At 34.3% G+C, this 17,679-nt stretch overlaps 7 protein-coding genes across 7 annotated transcripts in view; 4 read left to right on the top strand and 3 right to left on the bottom strand.

Annotated features, from left to right (window-relative positions):
* LOC129786413 (calcium-transporting ATPase sarcoplasmic/endoplasmic reticulum type) overlaps nucleotides 1–17,679 on the top strand; it is a 642,650-nt gene that overhangs the window by 319,751 nt on the left and 305,220 nt on the right. The gene's annotated exons all lie outside the window — the stretch shown is intronic.
* LOC129786498 (3'(2'),5'-bisphosphate nucleotidase 1) overlaps nucleotides 1–17,679 on the top strand; it is a 1,077,868-nt gene that overhangs the window by 780,816 nt on the left and 279,373 nt on the right. The window lies entirely within an intron of this gene.
* LOC129786488 (phospholipid phosphatase 1-like) lies at nucleotides 422–7,524 on the bottom strand. The gene is made up of 7 exons (XM_055821570.1): nucleotides 7,080–7,524; nucleotides 2,595–2,790; nucleotides 2,356–2,507; nucleotides 2,149–2,292; nucleotides 1,998–2,071; nucleotides 1,510–1,810; nucleotides 422–1,431 (listed from the first exon to the last, which is right to left on the bottom strand). Exons 1-7 carry the CDS (start codon nucleotides 7,164–7,166, stop codon nucleotides 1,279–1,281), a joined length of 1,107 nt encoding a protein of 368 aa, XP_055677545.1. The 5' UTR covers nucleotides 7,167–7,524; the 3' UTR covers nucleotides 422–1,278.
* LOC129786530 (ribonuclease H1-like) lies at nucleotides 10,505–11,525 on the bottom strand. Its single transcript, XM_055821623.1, has 4 exons — nucleotides 11,400–11,525; nucleotides 11,233–11,339; nucleotides 10,902–11,166; nucleotides 10,505–10,837 (listed from the first exon to the last, which is right to left on the bottom strand). Exons 1-4 carry the CDS (start codon nucleotides 11,403–11,405, stop codon nucleotides 10,760–10,762), a joined length of 456 nt encoding a protein of 151 aa, XP_055677598.1. The 5' UTR covers nucleotides 11,406–11,525; the 3' UTR covers nucleotides 10,505–10,759.
* On the top strand, nucleotides 11,737–12,756 carry LOC129786528 (ribonuclease H1-like). Its single transcript, XM_055821621.1, has 3 exons — nucleotides 11,737–11,988; nucleotides 12,051–12,315; nucleotides 12,384–12,756. The coding sequence occupies exons 1-3, from the start codon at nucleotides 11,846–11,848 to the stop codon at nucleotides 12,459–12,461; spliced, it is 486 nt and encodes a 161-aa protein (XP_055677596.1). The 5' UTR covers nucleotides 11,737–11,845; the 3' UTR covers nucleotides 12,462–12,756.
* LOC129786467 (spindle assembly abnormal protein 6 homolog) lies at nucleotides 14,877–16,479 on the top strand. Its single transcript, XM_055821536.1, has 3 exons — nucleotides 14,877–15,094; nucleotides 15,154–15,317; nucleotides 15,386–16,479. The coding sequence occupies exons 1-3, from the start codon at nucleotides 14,939–14,941 to the stop codon at nucleotides 16,455–16,457; spliced, it is 1,392 nt and encodes a 463-aa protein (XP_055677511.1). The 5' UTR covers nucleotides 14,877–14,938; the 3' UTR covers nucleotides 16,458–16,479.
* LOC129786527 (coiled-coil domain-containing protein 12) lies at nucleotides 16,441–17,055 on the bottom strand. Its single transcript, XM_055821620.1, has one exon. The coding sequence runs from the start codon at nucleotides 16,968–16,970 to the stop codon at nucleotides 16,470–16,472; it is 501 nt and encodes a 166-aa protein (XP_055677595.1). The 5' UTR covers nucleotides 16,971–17,055; the 3' UTR covers nucleotides 16,441–16,469.

Genomic DNA, 17,679 nt, shown 5'->3' with positions numbered 1-17,679 from the left:
CAGTTAAGTTTCAAAAAAGCACGATGGCGCTAAGTGAGTCATTAAATAATTTATAGATTTAAATAAAAGGCAAAAAGTGTTAATTTCTTTAACTGAAGATTCATTAAAATTGTTTTTAAAATTATGCAACTTTGAACAGACGGCTTCCGGAATTTCTCCAGATGACAAAAATGTTAGAAAAAATTTAATCATAACAATTAAAATAATTTAATAACAATTTGTAATGAGTCTCTTTCCATTTAAAAACAAATTAATTGTCAAATTTTTATTGTCAAATTAATTAAAATAAAATAAGAACACTAAAAAAAGTTTAGCAACTTTAAGAAATAAAATTTTATATCCGAATTTAATTTATCTAATTGCCATCTAATTGAGTGAGTTTAAAAAGCAATAAAGAATAAAAAAAAACAAAATTACTGTATAAAATCAAAAAACTTTGTATTTTATGCATGATAAATATACAACTTTTTTTCTATATAACTAATAATCTCTATGAAATAATATTAATTCATGTACACGCATCAATACAAATAATAGTTCATTGATCTGCAAAAAAAAACAATTAGGGAAGAATTACTCTTTGCCCTTGTAGGAAGCTTTTAAGCTTTTAATAAGCTTTCAAAGGATAAAAAAAACAATTTCTAACTTCTTGAGCTGTCCTTCCCCAGAATTTTTTTTACAAAATAATCTTTTTGAGAAAAAATTTATGTATCAAAAAATATATAGATATTTAATAAACAATTAAAAAATATGAAAACAAGGAATGGTCTCTAAGTTAATACAAATTGGAATGAGTATCTACTTAAAAATAAATTTAATATGATATGTTCTGAAATCCTTTTTGTTTAAATTCTCCGTAAAAAATAATTAATAAAATCTTACTAACTAGATTTTTTCTTTAAATGTTCTATTCTGGCAAAATATGCGTTTAATAAAGAATAATTTAGAAATTCAATAGACTTTTAAAAATTATTAAAAAAAAATATTTTTTCGCTTCCAATTAAAACTTTAGCAATAGAGCCTCAAAAAAATTTTAAATCTAAAAGGAAAATTTAGGGATTAAAGCCAAAAGCTTAAAAATGCATATTTACAATTTGCTTAGAGAGGAAAATTATTCTATTCTGTCTTAAAGAAAATGCAGATTCAGCTGTTTCTCTGCTTTGATCTGAAAGTTTTCATTTTAAGACAGTCTAGAATTTAATGTGAGCTAACTACAGCTCATCTCTCGCTGTATTTTCTACATTTCTACGGGCTGTATATAACAGGTGGCTTATGGAATTATGCAGTATGTGAATTTACATCGTCTTTCCCACTTGTAGATACGCATAGGAGTTGATTGTCATTCTTGTGGGCCTCTGTTGATGATGATTCCAGTTGTTCTTCACTCCAACTCGTTCTGAAGACTCTAAAGTTATGGCACAAGGACTTAGCCTAATGGGGAAAAGATAATTTGCAAGTTAGTCTCTGTTTAAGCAAAAGATTCTGAAGGTAAAGTAAAAAAATCCTTACAGCATAGACGGCAGCTAAGAGCCCAATAATTGCACCAATGAGCACATCCCACCAATGATGCCGATTATCAGTTATCCTCGTAATTCCACAAGCAGCTCCCCATATTAAGCATCCTGTTTGTAGGAAAGGAACAATCCATTTGCATCTGGTATTTGGGAAGCGTTTGTACAGGAACCACGCCATGAAGAGTCCTTCGTAGTGACCAACTGAGGAATGTCCTGATGGGAATGATCTGTAGCTGTCACTTACTAGTGAAGCTGGCACCTCGGTGTTTGTGCACGTGAAATCACTGACAAACGTCCTAGAATTGAAAACAAATAAAAACTTTAAGCAAAATTATGAAAAAGCTATAAAATCAAAATTTGCATATTTGGTCAATTTCCATCATTAATAAGATTTGGAATTAATGGAAAATTTTATCAGGCCCTTGTGAAAGCTCGCACAAGGTTGATTAAGAGAGTTTGAGTATTTAATTATGTTAATCTTACCCTATTGTGCAATTGATCGCTGTATCAGGTCGACATGTGTCCAAGAAGTGAGGTCTACACTCTCCCATGATAGTCTGAAGAAGATTGTTTACGATTAAAATGATTAACAAAGATTTACACATTTCCTTAAGGCCAGACAGGCCAGACTCACCTTCATAGCTTCCACAAGACAAAGATGAATTAAGAATCCTATGAGAAATTTATTGTACCAATTCAGTGTTATGTACAATGCTCTCTTCCATAGGGCTAATCTGCTTGATTGACTTCGCAGCTTTAAAAGCTCTATCAACCACATCTGCGAAAAGTTAATCGTTAAATTTTTATTTATTTTTTTAAAATGTTAATTTGTTAAATTTACCAATGGGAATGGTATTACGACGCTACTCAAAATCATAGCAGTTGTAATTGTATCACCCTCAAATTTGAAGGATATTGAAAGATCCCCACAGATGAAACCTCTCTTGTGTGAAGGGATTATTGCAGTTTCGACTAGAATTACCCAGATTGTGACTAAAATAAAGAAATTCACAAAATTTATTTAATTTGACTCAATTCTTGGAGAGATTTTTTTAAATTCTGAATGTTTTTAATACTCACACAACAAAAAAAGTGTTGTATCACTCATAATAGCCATAGCACCCATTTTCTTCATAAACTCCTTCACGGTGGGATATTCTGTTGGTGAAGTTCTTCCAATAATAATTTGGGTATTAAGATGTGACCCTTGTGGCTGTTTCAGTCCATCATCCTTAGTTAGTTCCGGAATAGTGTGTCCAAAATTAAAACAGCCCTTCTGAAATTCAAAAAAAGTCGTTTAGTTTATTCCTTGAATATTTTGTGCTGTGGAGGTGAAATAAATTAAATTGAAATTCACACAAAAGAGTCAGACAACTTGAAAGAATATTTTAGAGAACTTCTCACGGAAAGTCATATAAAATTCTTCTGGTACAATTACTCTTAATAAAACATATGTCATTCTCTATTACATAAAAGGGAAAAAAGTTATGCTGCAATTAGCAATGTTTGCATTCAACTTGGATTATGGGCTGTTTAAAGAAATACATCACAAAACTCTCTTAATCCAAGGTACACAGCTACTAAAGGTTACTAACTACCTGCCCAGCTATTAATTTAGCAAGGCTATTAAATGGTACGAAACATTTTATTTTTATTAGATGTTTCTCCACAGAAATCTAAAATATTTTATTTCAAAATTTACTTCAATTTCGGATTAATAAATTGGTAAAATGTTTCCAAAAAGAGGTTGATGATCATCAGCTATTTGAAAACAATTCTTGTAACAAATTAATAGCGCTTGGGCAAGGTAATAAAACATTTAAATTCCAATTAATTTTACCTTGCAATCTCAATTTGATACAAGTCATTAAATTAAATTTTCTCTTCATTTAATACAAGACTAAATTTCCTTCAATTGCAAACACTTCTTAACATTTCTACGAAAAACAGTAAAAATTAACAACATAAGACATTTAGTAATTACTAATCCATTTTTTTTAGTTTTATTGTTCCCAAATTATTTTGGAGCTCTTATTTGTACAAAACTACCCTTTAATTGGATTATTGAGGTCGATAATTGCGAAGAAAGTGTGACTGAAGGTTGCATCATTAAATGATGGTTGCAATGGCAGACGTTGCAGACAATGCGGAAATACAGAGATTAAAGAAAACTCCTGTCTCCTGTCTGGACGGAAATAATTCATTAAATTTACCAGTTATTGATTTTCTATTTTATGTAAATAAAGTTTTGACCTTTATGCAAAGAAAATCAAATTCAAGGTGTCATTGCGCTTTCAGGTGCATTAACAGTATCAAATATCAAAACATTTACAGCTCGAAAATCAATAGAAAATTAATTAATTAGAACTTTTCTTTTCTTTTTCTTTCCTAAACATTTTTTTTTGCTATAATGAAAGGTTTTTAAACTGATTAAAAATTAAAATACCTAAAGGTGCGCAAAATATTATGTTAATAAAGTGCACAAAGAAGTTTAGCATAAATATTAGAATCTTTAATTTATATAAAAACTTTCACAACTTCCACTGAATTTTCATTTAAAAAATAAATTCTTTCACTGAAAATTTAGTTTTTCCAAAGAAACACCTTTTCTTCTCTTGAATTTCCACTCTTGAAGTGATTATGGTGAGCACGTCGTATTGACTGGAGTTCTGCAACGAACACTATGGGTTTAAATAAATGTCCACTAATGTCACAGTCTTTTATATGTTATCGTCATTTGTGAAATGAGGAAAAAGGTGGAAAATAATGTCTCGAGCATTACACAGTTGATTTTCTTTAATTGCTTCAGTTATCATTAGAAGATATAATACCCATTGGATTTATTTTTAAATATTCAACGAGTGAAACAGAGATAAAATAATTTTGTAAAGGAGTTTAATATACTTATCTATATAATCTTAAGCAGTTGAAATTATCTAAATGTTCTTGGGGATGTATTATATAGAAAAAAACAACTTCTAGGTCAGATTATCTAGTAGAGGTAAAGAGCATAATTATCAAACTCTTCAGGCTCTTCAGTAATCAATGGAATTAATTTTATTATTATAATTCATAAACGATTCCGTTTTACTCATTTTATTATATTTATTCATTATATATATTATGCAATGTCACCTAACAGCGTTCCTACTGATTGCAGTACCACAACTATAATGTAAATACTTAATTATAAAATTTATTCAGATAGGAGGGCTTGAAGTTCCTTTTATAAATGGGCTTAATTTAATTAAATAGTTATAACTGAATTCTCTTGAAATCTCAGGATCAAACTCATAAGAAATCTTTTTATTAATTAATTTATGATTAAAATTACTTTTTAAATTCTCAGCTAAGAACTAATATGGAGCATTTTAGTCTAGTATTTATTAATAGTTTAATTAAAGCTTATTTTATTTTAATACAGCTGCGTTTAGACAATTTATTTTAATTAGATTTAGCTATGAATTTTTATTTTTCATGCGTGTGTGCATTATGTGGCTCACCATTGCCCATATATTGACCTGCATGAGATTTCAATTTATGTACAGAACCCCATTTCTGAAATGCGTATGTATACATAATATAAACTACATAGCGATGATAAATTTGCCTAATTCCTATTTACTGATTGAAAAAATTAAATATTTCCGTACTACAACCCCTTTCTGTCAGCACATTCATGACTTTTTCATTCGGTATGTGTGGTGGCCCAGAACAATGAGAGCTTCAACATGAATTCTCATCTCTTTTAGAGCGTTTGTGATTTTTTTTTTTCTAAATGAAATGTTCTCTATGCAATCAGCATTTAAATTACGTATAAATTCAGGTGCAGTAACAAATAGAAGATGTGAGTTATAAATAGATTTTTAATAGATTCGCTCCGGAAAGAATTACCTAATCAAAATGTTAGAATGGACATGAATCATCTCTTAAAAAACTTTTACAAGCAAGAATGTTTGATCATAAATTTTTTTAGGAGGTTGTCTGGATTAATTTCCCACAATTACTCAGAGGCCTGTTCAGAGGTAAATTTTTTAAATGTTAATTGGACATGAGTAATTAGCGTTTAAACGTCATTACTTTTTTGTGATTATTGTAGTATATGTAGATCTTTTTACCTTTGATACATTTGTTAATGAAATTGCTGCAATAGGAGTAATTTCTTTGCCTTTCTCAAGCTTATTTCCTTAAGGGAACATGAGGAAATTTAATCATTATTCCTCAAAAAACTCTTAACTAATCCTGTTAGAAAATCAACCTAAATCTTATTGAACAACTTCTTTCAATCTAGAGAAGTAATTTATTAATTTTCCATTTTTCTAGAGCATTGTATGGTCAAATCATGCTATATGTTTTCCAATTTTATTATTTAGTTAAAGTACGTATAGGGACGACCGGGGCATATGACATATTATTTAAATAATTTCTCAAACAGGGGCAAGAAATATTTCTTGATTTTACACTTTATAATTCTTAATGAGGCTTTCCGACCATTTCCTTACCAAACTTTAAATTTTGTTTGAATAGAATTTTCTCCACGAGACTGAAACGTGAAAGCATCTGAAGTATGAAGTGACTCTTCAATAAAAAAAATCGATTCCAATCTTCTCCTATGACTCATTTATTTTTGATTCTTAAGGACCTATAAAATCTTCTTATTGATAACAATTTAGGATAAGTACCTACGATGCTGAATAACTAATTTTCAATAAAATTTATTTGAGATTAACTATATAATAGCCCCACTTACTCCTATATTTAATAAGCTGTTATTTATTTTGATTACCTACATGTTAATTACACGTGTTTCAACACTGCTGGACAAAATGTAATTTACACAATATTAAATTCAGGTGTTGCATTTAAAGTAAGTATGTAATTAATAGGTATAGGTACGGGTATTTAACTTCACCGGAAAGGTTCCGCTTCAGCTCCGAAATACTCTCACTTTCTGAATATTAGAAACTCTTTTTTATGCGATATAAAATAAACTTGATTTCATTGACTTTGATTTTAATGATTTTAGGGGAACTTTTCTGCGTGGCTCTCTTCAGTCTAATTAAAGAGATTTTATTTTTTTTGCTAAATGAATAATAAAATCATAAATGATTCAAATCATAAAAGGTGGAAAATCGTGCACCTTTGGGAGTCATAGTGGATGCTTTATTCATGAGTCATCACAACAAATACCCAAACACCTCATCTCGAGACAAGAGTCTCAACAAGAGATTTCACCGACTATTGTATATTTCACAGAAGTCACATTTCAAGAGCTTTTAAATGTCTGACACATACACTACGCACGTGTCGTGTAATGATTTATACAATTTTTCAGTATTATCACACATTGATAAAATTCGGTATATTATTTTCGCATTTTTTGCGATTGTTTGAGGTGCAATGAATTGGCTATTTGAACAACAATTTCAATTAAAAGTTCTGAGATTATTTAGCTGAGATTTTTTTTTGAAACTACATAACAAAGTGATTAATATTCAATAAAATTCCATGGCATTGACTACCTAAATATGCGCAATACGCGAAGAAATTTACTAATTTATTTACCTCCAACTTTTCGCCGTTTGTAGTTGTGAAGATTATTTTGGATGTTGCACCCGTTGCACATTTATCCGTTTCATTTTCCATTGCCATTTTCCTCAAACTTATAAATTAGTTACACTTTAGCACCTTTTGCAGAAAGAAAGGAATTTGCCAACTTCTCTTCCCAACTCTTCCTCACTAACTACCTCAAAATCACTTTTCCAGCCCAACTTTTACTCTCAAACTCGTATTGTATGTTGTGTATATGTTGCAAGTTTTGCGATCGTGGCACGATCGCGAGAGAGCTGCTTTCACGGCGCGTTTTACCTCTCTCGTGGATGGTTGTTGACTGAATCACAAACAGAGAATCCCCCTAATATATTGAAGTTAATGTTTTTAATACCGAAATACAATAAAAAGGAGCAAACGACATGACGAGCGAGGTGTTTCACATAGAAAAAGTTTTTAAACTGTTACACATTATGACGAGCAGTGTTGGTGGTACACGAGCAATTCACACACGTTAATGCTCGCATTCATTCAATTTTTTAGTAAAGCTCTATTGTAATTGATTCTTATTTAATGATATGTGCCATTATAAAGCTTTTTTTTTTATTAAGAAGCTATATATAAAGCTCTAATAGATTGTTATTTAATGATATGCGAATTTATAGAGCTTTTTCTTAACGTAGTTTTTACTAGAAAAAAAAAGTGATTAAAAGATTTACTTAATTTTATGACATTTCGAAGGAAAATTTTATGCTCTTAAGGTCTAATTTTTAATTGGAAATGCGGTTGAAGATGTTTTACATTTCAAAATGTAATTTTACATTTTTTCTTAATTTAAGAAAAAAAACTACAAAAAATCAATTTTTTTCCATTTAATTTTTTTTTGCAGAGAATTTTGAGAATAGAATTTTACAGATAATAAAAGAAAAGTGAACTCACTTCGTCCCATGTCTTCCCTAAAGTTCGTATCAGTTTAATCTCAATTCATTTTTTTTCTGAACGAAATATTCTCACAGATTAATTTATTTGAGCATTCCGCGAAGTTGCTGAACATTCCAGCTTTATCTGGTTCGGTAATTGTATGGCCATTTGATTAAATTGTATATGAAAAAGCTTTATCGAAACACTCTACAACGCATCAGAACACCTGTAGGGTGGTTTCCACAGCTTAATTCGATGCTGATAACGGTCGTTGATTACACTCCATAATACAAAGTGAGTTATGGCAGGAACTTTAAATGAGAAAATCCAAGAGATTTTTCAAATCTCACCTAGTTGTGGAAAAATGTGTAGAAGAAAAAAAAATTATATCACTCTTGTGGAATTAAGTTTATCTTTTCTGACTCATGGAAATTGCGTATAAAAAGAATTTTATATTCATTTTAATTATGGCAAAAACCTTTTGAAGAAAAGCTCCCTGAAAGCTTTAACGGATTATATACATTTTAAAAGTCATTCATTAATTTTTTTTTTGCAAAATAATTCAAAGTCATTTATTATTTGTTTAGAATAATTATTTATTATTTGTTTAGATAAGCTTCTTAATTGTCCGCATTTCTCATGAAACCTTGCTCCAGAGCAATAAAGGAAATAAAGTTGTATTTTAAGACAAAGCTCTGCGTATTAAAAAAAAAAGAAAGCTGCTGCAGTTGATGCAGTTCCTCATTCAGGTGTTGACGTTGACATACATTTGCACCATTCGCAGGTGATAAATAAATAAAACAAAACAATTTGCCATTTGGTATGCAAACAGAAGAATCCTTATCAATTGTGAAATTTTCTAAAAGTCATGTTTTCCGTATTTCCTCTCACGATTCACATGATAATGATTGCTGATCTTGAAAATTATTGCTGCTGAATGATAAGAAGGTCTCTCTCTTTCTTTCTTTTTCTTATAAATCTCACAGATATAGCGAGTTAATTAGGGGAAAATCTGGACTTTAATTTAATTGGGAAATTCCAAGAGAGACAATTCTTTCTTTATGATTTTTTTTTATTATTATTTTGGCTAGCACTGAACTTTCTCATATTAATTGTAAATTAACAAATCATGAAAATTTATAATTATTCTTATCGCATTGAGCTTTTCCTTTTGAACGTTGAAATAAAGGATTCCCCAAAAGCAAGAAAACTTCCTCGATAGGTCATTTTCATAGGAAATTTCCTGCCCTACAACTTTCTCTCAGACCATTTTTCTCTATCTCCACGGGAAATATGAGTTTTCGAGCTTCTCATAAACCCTTCCGCTTCTGAATTTTGTTTTTTTTTTTAACTTCGCGGGGTAAATATGGTCACCAGTGGGGTAAATAAAGTCGGTGGAATTTTCCGACATTTCCAAGAATTTTCCACCTGAGGGATTGATAGTTGTTGTTAAAGATTGAATAGCCCCTTATAGTCCCTTTGGGGAAATTGAAAGGTTTAGTTTATAGTTAATCGCAGTAGGCGTATCCTTGCACAGAAAAAGAAGGGAAGTCAAAGAGACGCTAATGTAAATTTGTTAAAATCATATAAAAAAGTAAGTAATCTGTAAATATCTATGCCACAAAATGAAGAATAGGCACTAATAGTTTAAATGCTTTTATAGGAATTTGTCGGTGCAAAGAGATGGTAAAAATATTGAATGATTAAAAAAGGCTGTTTGAACAAAGGTAAAGATGGAAGATAATGGAACAAAATGTAGCTAATTAAAATTAATTTTAAATAGGATTTGACACAAGAGAAACAATAGGCGTGAAGGGATAAAAAGCGGCTAGCAACAAATAGGTAGAAATAATTTGTAGCACATTTAGAAAGAATTTAATTGGAATAATTTGTTGCAGAATCCCTCACACTTGCCATACAACATTTGCCACCAACCCACACACCGTATAGATAAAAATTGAAATAAATAAATATACAGTCCACAATTGAATTGCGATCACTAACAGTTGTATCTAGCTAAACTTCTCATCTTTTGATCCGCGACAAGGAATTTCACTTTTATACGCACTAAAACAGAGAATTTTGTAATTTTTTCAGATTCTTCCAAATTATAACTTGGGAGAAACCACACGTTGTGGGATACCAACTACATATGTACATATTATAACAGAACGCGTTTTCATTGATTTTTTTGCTGCCAATTTTTGTAGGGTAGACCGGGGTTAAAAAAGTCACTTAAGGGTTTAGAAAAAGCTCAAAATATCATATTTCCCAAATAGATAAAGCGAAATGTATAGTCCAATTCTTTAGGATATTTCTTGCCCTACAACTCTTTCTTAGACCATTTTGTTCTATCTTGCGAGGAAATATGATATTTTAGGCTTTTTCCAAACCCTTAAGTGACTTTATTAGCCCCGCTCTCCCCTAACGTTCGCAAATTCTCCAAAAACAATCAAATAAACAATTAAAGTAATCCAACAGCAGAGATGGAAAATGTAAACAATTAAAGAATACCAGGATTGATAATCTCCAAATGAATCGTCTTTATTTCAAATTCTGTTTACTTTTACAAAAAAGAAAAAAGTTAATTCAATTACAAAAATTTCTTGCCTTTGTAAAAGATATAAAAATCTTTTGAATTCAATTTTAGTTGGAGGCAAAGAAATAAAAAATAAATAAACAAAAAAATATTAAAGAAAAAAATAAGGAAAACTGGAATTCCTTAAAGTTGGAATGTGTCGACGACATTGGAGATTAAGCGGAGATGAGGAAAATTATATTCCTGCAGCCTTGCGAGCCAGTAGGTCCGCCTGAGTGTTCTCATAGTTCCCAGCATGTCCCCGGACGTGTTCCTGAAGACAAGGAGAAGAGAATTAAATCTCAGGAAATTGGAGAAATTGTGATTAATCAACTTACAAATTTCACATCCATGCCGGACATTGCGCGATCGAGAGCCTGGAAGTCATCCTTGTTGACCACGCTGCTCCCATCGGTCTTCCTCCATCCATTCTGCTTCCAGGTATGCATCAAATCATTGACACTGTTGACCAGGAACTCCGAATCCGTGTGAATCTTGAGCCTACGCACACCATGGCTCCTGGCTATCTCGCACGCACGACGAGCTGCCTGAATCTCCATGCTGCTATTCGTTGTGGGACCATCAACGCGCTCGGAGATATTCCTAATAAGGGAAAAAATTAATAAATCTACTGAAATTCTTCAAGATTAACACAAAACGGGAACGTACCAAGAGGTGTTGTCCTTGAAATAGACTCCCCTTCCGCCCCTGGTGGCATTCAAGCCATTTCCCGGGCATGAACCATCCGTCCATGCGTGCACATATCCATCATTTTGCTGAAAATAAATCCATTTTAACGGATTTCCCTCAAAGAAAACTCTTTTTGGGAAACTTACCTGCATTTTTCCGTAGTTTTTCACTGCTTTTTGTACCAAGAAAATGGAGAAAAATCACTTTTTATGCTCACTGCTCAAGATGTCTCTAACGAATGAAGCGCATTTCGCAATTTTTTGCAATATGGCGGCTTCAGTGGCGCCATTTCCTTCGATTTCCTTTTCTTCCTTTCTTTGTATGGCACGAATTTGTTTATTTCAAGTGTTCCTAAATAATTTTCTCAATATTTTATTAATTTTAAGTAATTAAAAATCAAAATTTCCTTTGTTTTCTTTGAGTTTTCCAAAAAATAGAAGAAAAATTCTCCCGCGAAATTGGAAGTAGATGTCGCTTTTGCGTGATCATCAGTTTTTTCTTCAGTTGATCTTGCGCTCTCGATCGTGTTCAATAAAATCGCAGAAATTGCGTTGAAAATTCAAGGAAAACTTGTGAAATAGTTTGAAAAAAGATGAGTGGATACTATGGGGCACACGGGGGTGGTGGCAGGCAGTACGATGACTACGTGGATGTCTGGACAGATGGATCTTGTCCAGGAAATGGGCAATACAATCGTGGCGGAATTGGGATTTACTGGGGAAGGAATCATCCATGGTGAGAAAAAAGAAACAAAAAACAACGGAGAAGATTAAAAAATGCATTGTCTGCATTTCCAGGAATTTCTCCGATCGTGCCGAGGGGCGTACAAACAATAGCTGCGAGATTGAAGCTGCCCGGATTGCCATTGAGATTGCAAAGTCATACGGGGTGGAGAAGTTGAGGATCAACACGGATTCCAAGTTTCTCTTCGACAGCATGGTCAAGTGGATGCCCCAGTGGCTCCAGAATGACTGGGAGAACTCCCGTGGCGAGGAGGTGATCAATCGCCGTGACTTTGAGAGGCTCAATGATGAGTTGGATGGATCAATCCGCGTGTTTTGGGTGAGAAAAACAACAAATTTTCCATTTTCCCTTCAATAATTTGCAAATTTTATTTGTTTTTCCTTTAGAAATTCGTTTACGGACACTCCGGGGATAGGGGCAACGAGGAAGCCGATAGGTTGGCCCGCGATGGTGCAAGATCCTAAATGGATTCCCCGATTTCCCTATGAGATCCTCGATTTATTTATTAAAACCTTCAGGAAGAAGAGGAAGGAATGCGACGTACATTCCAAGGATCTCAAAGTTTTGTTTTTTCTTTAATATTTTTTGATAAAATAGTGAATTTTCATAATTTTCCTTGAGAAAATTCAGTGAAATATTTAATTTTTCTTAACGATCTTAATAAAGACTGGACTTTATCAATGAAATTCCTCATTATAAATCATTATAATCATCTGAAATACGTTTTTTGAATAAAGATTTTCATATTGGCTCAGAACAGACGGCCGTGACTATTGGTTGACGTCTTCGCGATGCAACTTTTTGGATGTGACTTTTTTGCGCAGACATAACCTCAAAGCAACTTTTTTGTGTGCAAAAAAGTGAGAAATACGGGAAAAAATGCGTTGCAGTGCCCCCGGGGGGCTTCCTGTATGCTGTTAATGCATTTTCCAGGCGGAAATTTGCACAATTCTGTTTTTTACCACAACAATATTTCGATGCGACTTTTTTGACACTTGGATGCGACTTTTTCGATGTAACTTTTTTGGATGTGACTTTTTTGATGCAACTTTTTTGGGTGTGACTTTTTTGATGCAACTTTTTTGGGTGTGACTTTTTCGAGGAAACTTTTTTTGTTAAAAAAAATGTGAAAAAAGTTTCCTCGAAAAAGTAACACCCAAAAAAGTTGCATCAAAAAAGTCACACCCAAAAAGTCACATCCAAAAAAGTTACATCGAAAAAGTCGCATCCAAGTGTCAAAAAAAGTTGCATCAAAAAAGTCACACCCAAAAAAGTTGCATCAAAAAAGTCACATCCAAAAAAGTTACATCGAAAAAGTCGCATCCAAGTGTCAAAAAAGTCGCATCGAAATATTCTTGTGGTAAAAAACAGAATTGTGCAAATTTCCGCCTGGAAAATGCTATAACAGCATACGGGAAGCCCCCCGGGGGCACTGCAATGCATTTTTTCCCGTATTTCTCACTTTTTTGCACACAAAAAAGTTGCTTTGAGGTTATGTCTGCGCAAAAAAGTCGCATCCAAAAAGTTGCATCGCGAAGACGTCAACCAAAAGCCACGGCCGTCTGTTCTGAGCCATTTTCTTGAAATTGTCTTTTATTTAAAACATTTTAACCCTTTCGTGTCATACGCTGGACCCAAATGTGAAAGGTTTTAATTTTCAAAGGAGTTCATGCACGGGTATATGAAAGATGATCCTCTATCGCAGAACAATTTTAACCGATTTCATCTTGTAGAGGATCAAAAAAAACATTGAAGAATCGCGAGAGAAACTCCCCAAAATCCACTGGGATCACATCGAAAAGTGCAAAAAAAAATTGCCAAAAATTCAAATATTGCGACGCCATTTGACATTTTTATCCCTAAAAATATATTTTCCTGCATTTGGCACTAAATCTGGCATAGAAATGCATAAAGTCCTTTTTATTTTCATTTCACTTCGGGGTACTTCGGCCCTTCGTCCACTCGGGGACGGTACTTCGGCTCCTGTCGATGACAGGGTGGGCTCGGTTGGCTAACTCTCGCTCGGCTAATGCTCGGCTTCCGCTCGGCTTTCGTTCGGCACAGGTGCTCAATTTTAGAAGAATTTTCTTTCTATTTTTATGCTATCCTGTTAGTATCAGTGCAAATAGCCGATGAAATCGTAGCCGGCTAGGATTTTCTGGCATTTTCTAGCAAAAATCCTAGCCGGCTACGATTTCATCGGCTATTTGCACTGATACTAACAGGATAGCATAAAAATAGAAAGAAAATTCTTCTAAAATTGAGCACCTGTGCCAGAGCCGAACGAGAGCCGAGCGGAAGCCGAGCGGAAGCCGAGCATTAGCCGAGCGAGAGTCAGCCAACCGAGCCCACCCTGTCATCGACAGGAGCCGAAGTACCGTCCCCGAGTGGACGAAGGGCACGAAGCCGAAGTACCCCGAAGTGAAATGAAAATAAAAAGGCCTTTATGCATTTTTATGCCAGATTTAGTGCCAAATGCAGGAAAATGTGTTTTTTAATGAAAATAAAAGGGACTTTATGCATTTTTATGCCAGATTTAGTGCTAAATGCAGAAAAATGTGCTTTTAGGGATAAAAATGTCAAATGGCGTCGCAATATTTGAATTTTTGGCAATTTTTATTTGCACTTTTCGATGTGATCCCAGTGGATTTTGGGGAGTTTCTCTCGCGATTCTTCAATGTTTTTTTTGATCCTCTACAAGATGAAATCGGTTAAAATTGTTCTGCGATAGAGGATCATCTTTCATACTGGCCTGAATAAACTCCTTTATCAGATGGTACACGTTACCAATTTCGTCCTCCGCATTACTCCAAATATAGGGACTGCAAGTGTTAAAAAAATCAAATTGGTCACAAAGTGTTAACACTATCTGTCATTTTTTTTTAATCTTGAAAACATTTTCGTTGGAATTTGCGAGTTTTTGTTAAAAAAAATCGTGAAAATGAATGAAAAATACTTTACAACACGACAAAATCGCAATGCAATTGTGAAAATCTTCAAAGCCACACCAATATCTGTGAATTTCCAAGAATTCGAAGTGCAGGATCAACGACAATTTCACGTTTGTGTCGAAAAAGCAAATTCGCTGAATTTAGTGGTAACGGAAAATGTTCCTTAATCCACCTTTTCCTGCCTTTAATTGGATTTATTTTGCAGCAATTGCGCCTGAGTAGCATCAGTGATGATTCCTGGATGGCAATTTCAACGGTAGACTGTGTAATGTTTGAGAGAATCAAGACAGATCAGTCGCTTCATGTGACGTACCAGGAATTTGTGGATCATCTCATAAATATCCTCGTTTCCTGCCGGAAAGGGGAATTGTGAGTGAAGAAAAAGACAATGGGCTTGTTTAGTAGGAAATCCTTGAAGTGAATGTTTTTGTTTTCAGGTGTATTTCACTGCAGAAGAGCGACAATGTGACATTTCTCCTGAACATCTTTGAGCGAAGTTCCTTCAGGAATTTAACTCACCTGTGTCTCCCAATGGAGAAAGCGCCCCTTGAGACGGTGCTGTATCACATGAGTGAGAGAGCGGCTCAACTGCAGAACAACCTCTCGGGGCTTGGGAGTGAAATCTCCGCGTTAAAGGAGGAAATTTCCCGGAAGGAGGAACTCTGTGCGCGTCTTCAGGCAGAAGTGGCAAAATTCCCGGAAAAGCTCGAGGAGCAGCGGAAGAAAACATTGCAGGAGTCTTGTGCGGAAATTGAGGACTTCAAGAGAGTCATCATGCAGCTGCAGAAGGAGAAGGTTTGCGAAGAGAAGCGAATGCAGGAGATTAATTTGAGCAATCTGGAGAAGATGCAGCACATGAAGGCTGAGAATTCACGCCTCAATCAAACACTCTCAGAGAATTCCTCGAAGCTGGAATCCTTGACAGCTGAATTGGTGAATCTCAAGGCTCACAATCGTCGCCTTGTGGAGGAAAACACCCAACTCCACGAAGCAGCAAATGAAGTGACCAACAAGACGCGCAAACAGGATCTCAATGCTCTGGATCTCAAGCGACAGCTCAAGGATCAACGAGAGAAAATCTCCGTGTATGAGAAACAAATCTCCGAACTCACAGCAGAGCTGGAAGCTGAGAGAAGTCTCTGCAGGACAAAGAGGAATTCCCTGGAAATTGCCACAGAGGAGAATAGCAAGGCCAATTCCATAATCCTCAAGTTGAGGAAGAAGAATGACACCCTGACGGAGAAATTGTGCTCTGCCAGGGAATTGGCTGGGCAGCAGGAGCGAATTATTGAGGATAAAAGGAAGGAAATTGAGAAATTCAGTCAAATTTTCCGGAATATTGAAGCAAAAATGCAGGAAAACCGTGAAAATGGAAAAGATGTGGAGAAAACCTTGGCTGATTTGCACGATGCCGTGGATGTAATTGAGGAAAAGTACACCAGGAAGCTTGGAGAGCTCTCAAACAGACTTCCAGACAGCAACAACACACAGAGAAATCATCGAATTTAATAAAACAAACATTTAATCCTCATCTGATTTGTCGTCTGCCCTCTCGGCGGCTGCATTGACAGCCTGAAGGAAATCCTCGGGATCTTTGCCTGTTTTCAGTCGCTCCCGGATGAGTTCAGCGATGGCTTTCTGCGTCCGTCTCTCCAGAATCTCGAGTTTCTTCGCCACATCGCGTTTGAGATCCCAATCTGGCTTCCGCGGCGCCAGGTTTGCAATGTCTATCTCATCAATCACAATGGGAGTTTTCATGGATTCCAGCTGTCCCTTCACCTCGTCCTCCACACATCCTGGCTCTGCAGCTTCTGTCACAATATTCGGGTCTTCAGATGCATAATTCCTGAACAACTTCCGTGATTCCTGGGCATTTTCTTCACTCGTTCCGGAAACATTATTGTTGGCTTTTCTTTTCAGCGCCTGGAGTCGTTCCTTCCGTTTCAGGGCATTTTCCGTCATGTGCCCAATGTTCCGTGGTGCACTCTTTTCCTTTTCAACTCCTTCTGCATCCGTGGACATTTTCTAATTTAACTTTTTAATTGAAATTGTTTAATTTTGATGAAAATTAGAGAAAACCGGGAAAAGTTTTGTTTTTGTTTACAAAAATTTGACACATTTGACACTCCTAGTATAACAAGCGACATCTATATTGGGTCAAAAATGTTTGTTGAATTTGAAAGTTTGGCGGGAAAAAGTTTCTAAAATCTCCCAAACGTTGCTGTTTATATTTAACCCTTGGAGAATTTTGCTGGCCAAAGTGGCCAATCAATATTTTTTAAAGAAGGGAAGTTAGGAAGTTAGTGTAGGGAAGTTCCATTACTTCAAAATCGTCGAAAAAAAATTGGAAAAATATTTTCTTTGAGAGAAAATGAAGATTAAACTTTTAAGGTTAGAAACATCGATCCTCCAGTGTTAATATGGCGTCTTATCATTTTTTTTCAAGATGGCGGCGTAGCAAAGATGTTTTATCTTTAGAAATATATTCCGCATTAAAATTCTGTATAATATTTCGACGTGCCCGAAGATTATGAACCATATTCCTATCTTTTAACACAGGAGTATGGTTCATAATCTTCGGGAGCGTCGATTTGTATTTTTATTTTAAAAAAAAATCTGAAATAAAATTTTAATAAAAAATGGAATTTTGAAAAAACATTTAATGAATAAAAAAAACAGTATTTTATGGCCTTATTGTGAACGTGACTTTAGTGAGTCTGCGTTGAAATGA

Source organism: Lutzomyia longipalpis, chromosome 1, assembly GCF_024334085.1.
Source record: "Lutzomyia longipalpis isolate SR_M1_2022 chromosome 1, ASM2433408v1".
Classification (NCBI taxonomy): domain Eukaryota; kingdom Metazoa; phylum Arthropoda; class Insecta; order Diptera; family Psychodidae; genus Lutzomyia; species Lutzomyia longipalpis.
Note: the sequence above shows the minus strand (reverse complement) of the source record. Positions and strands in the feature narration are given on the sequence as shown.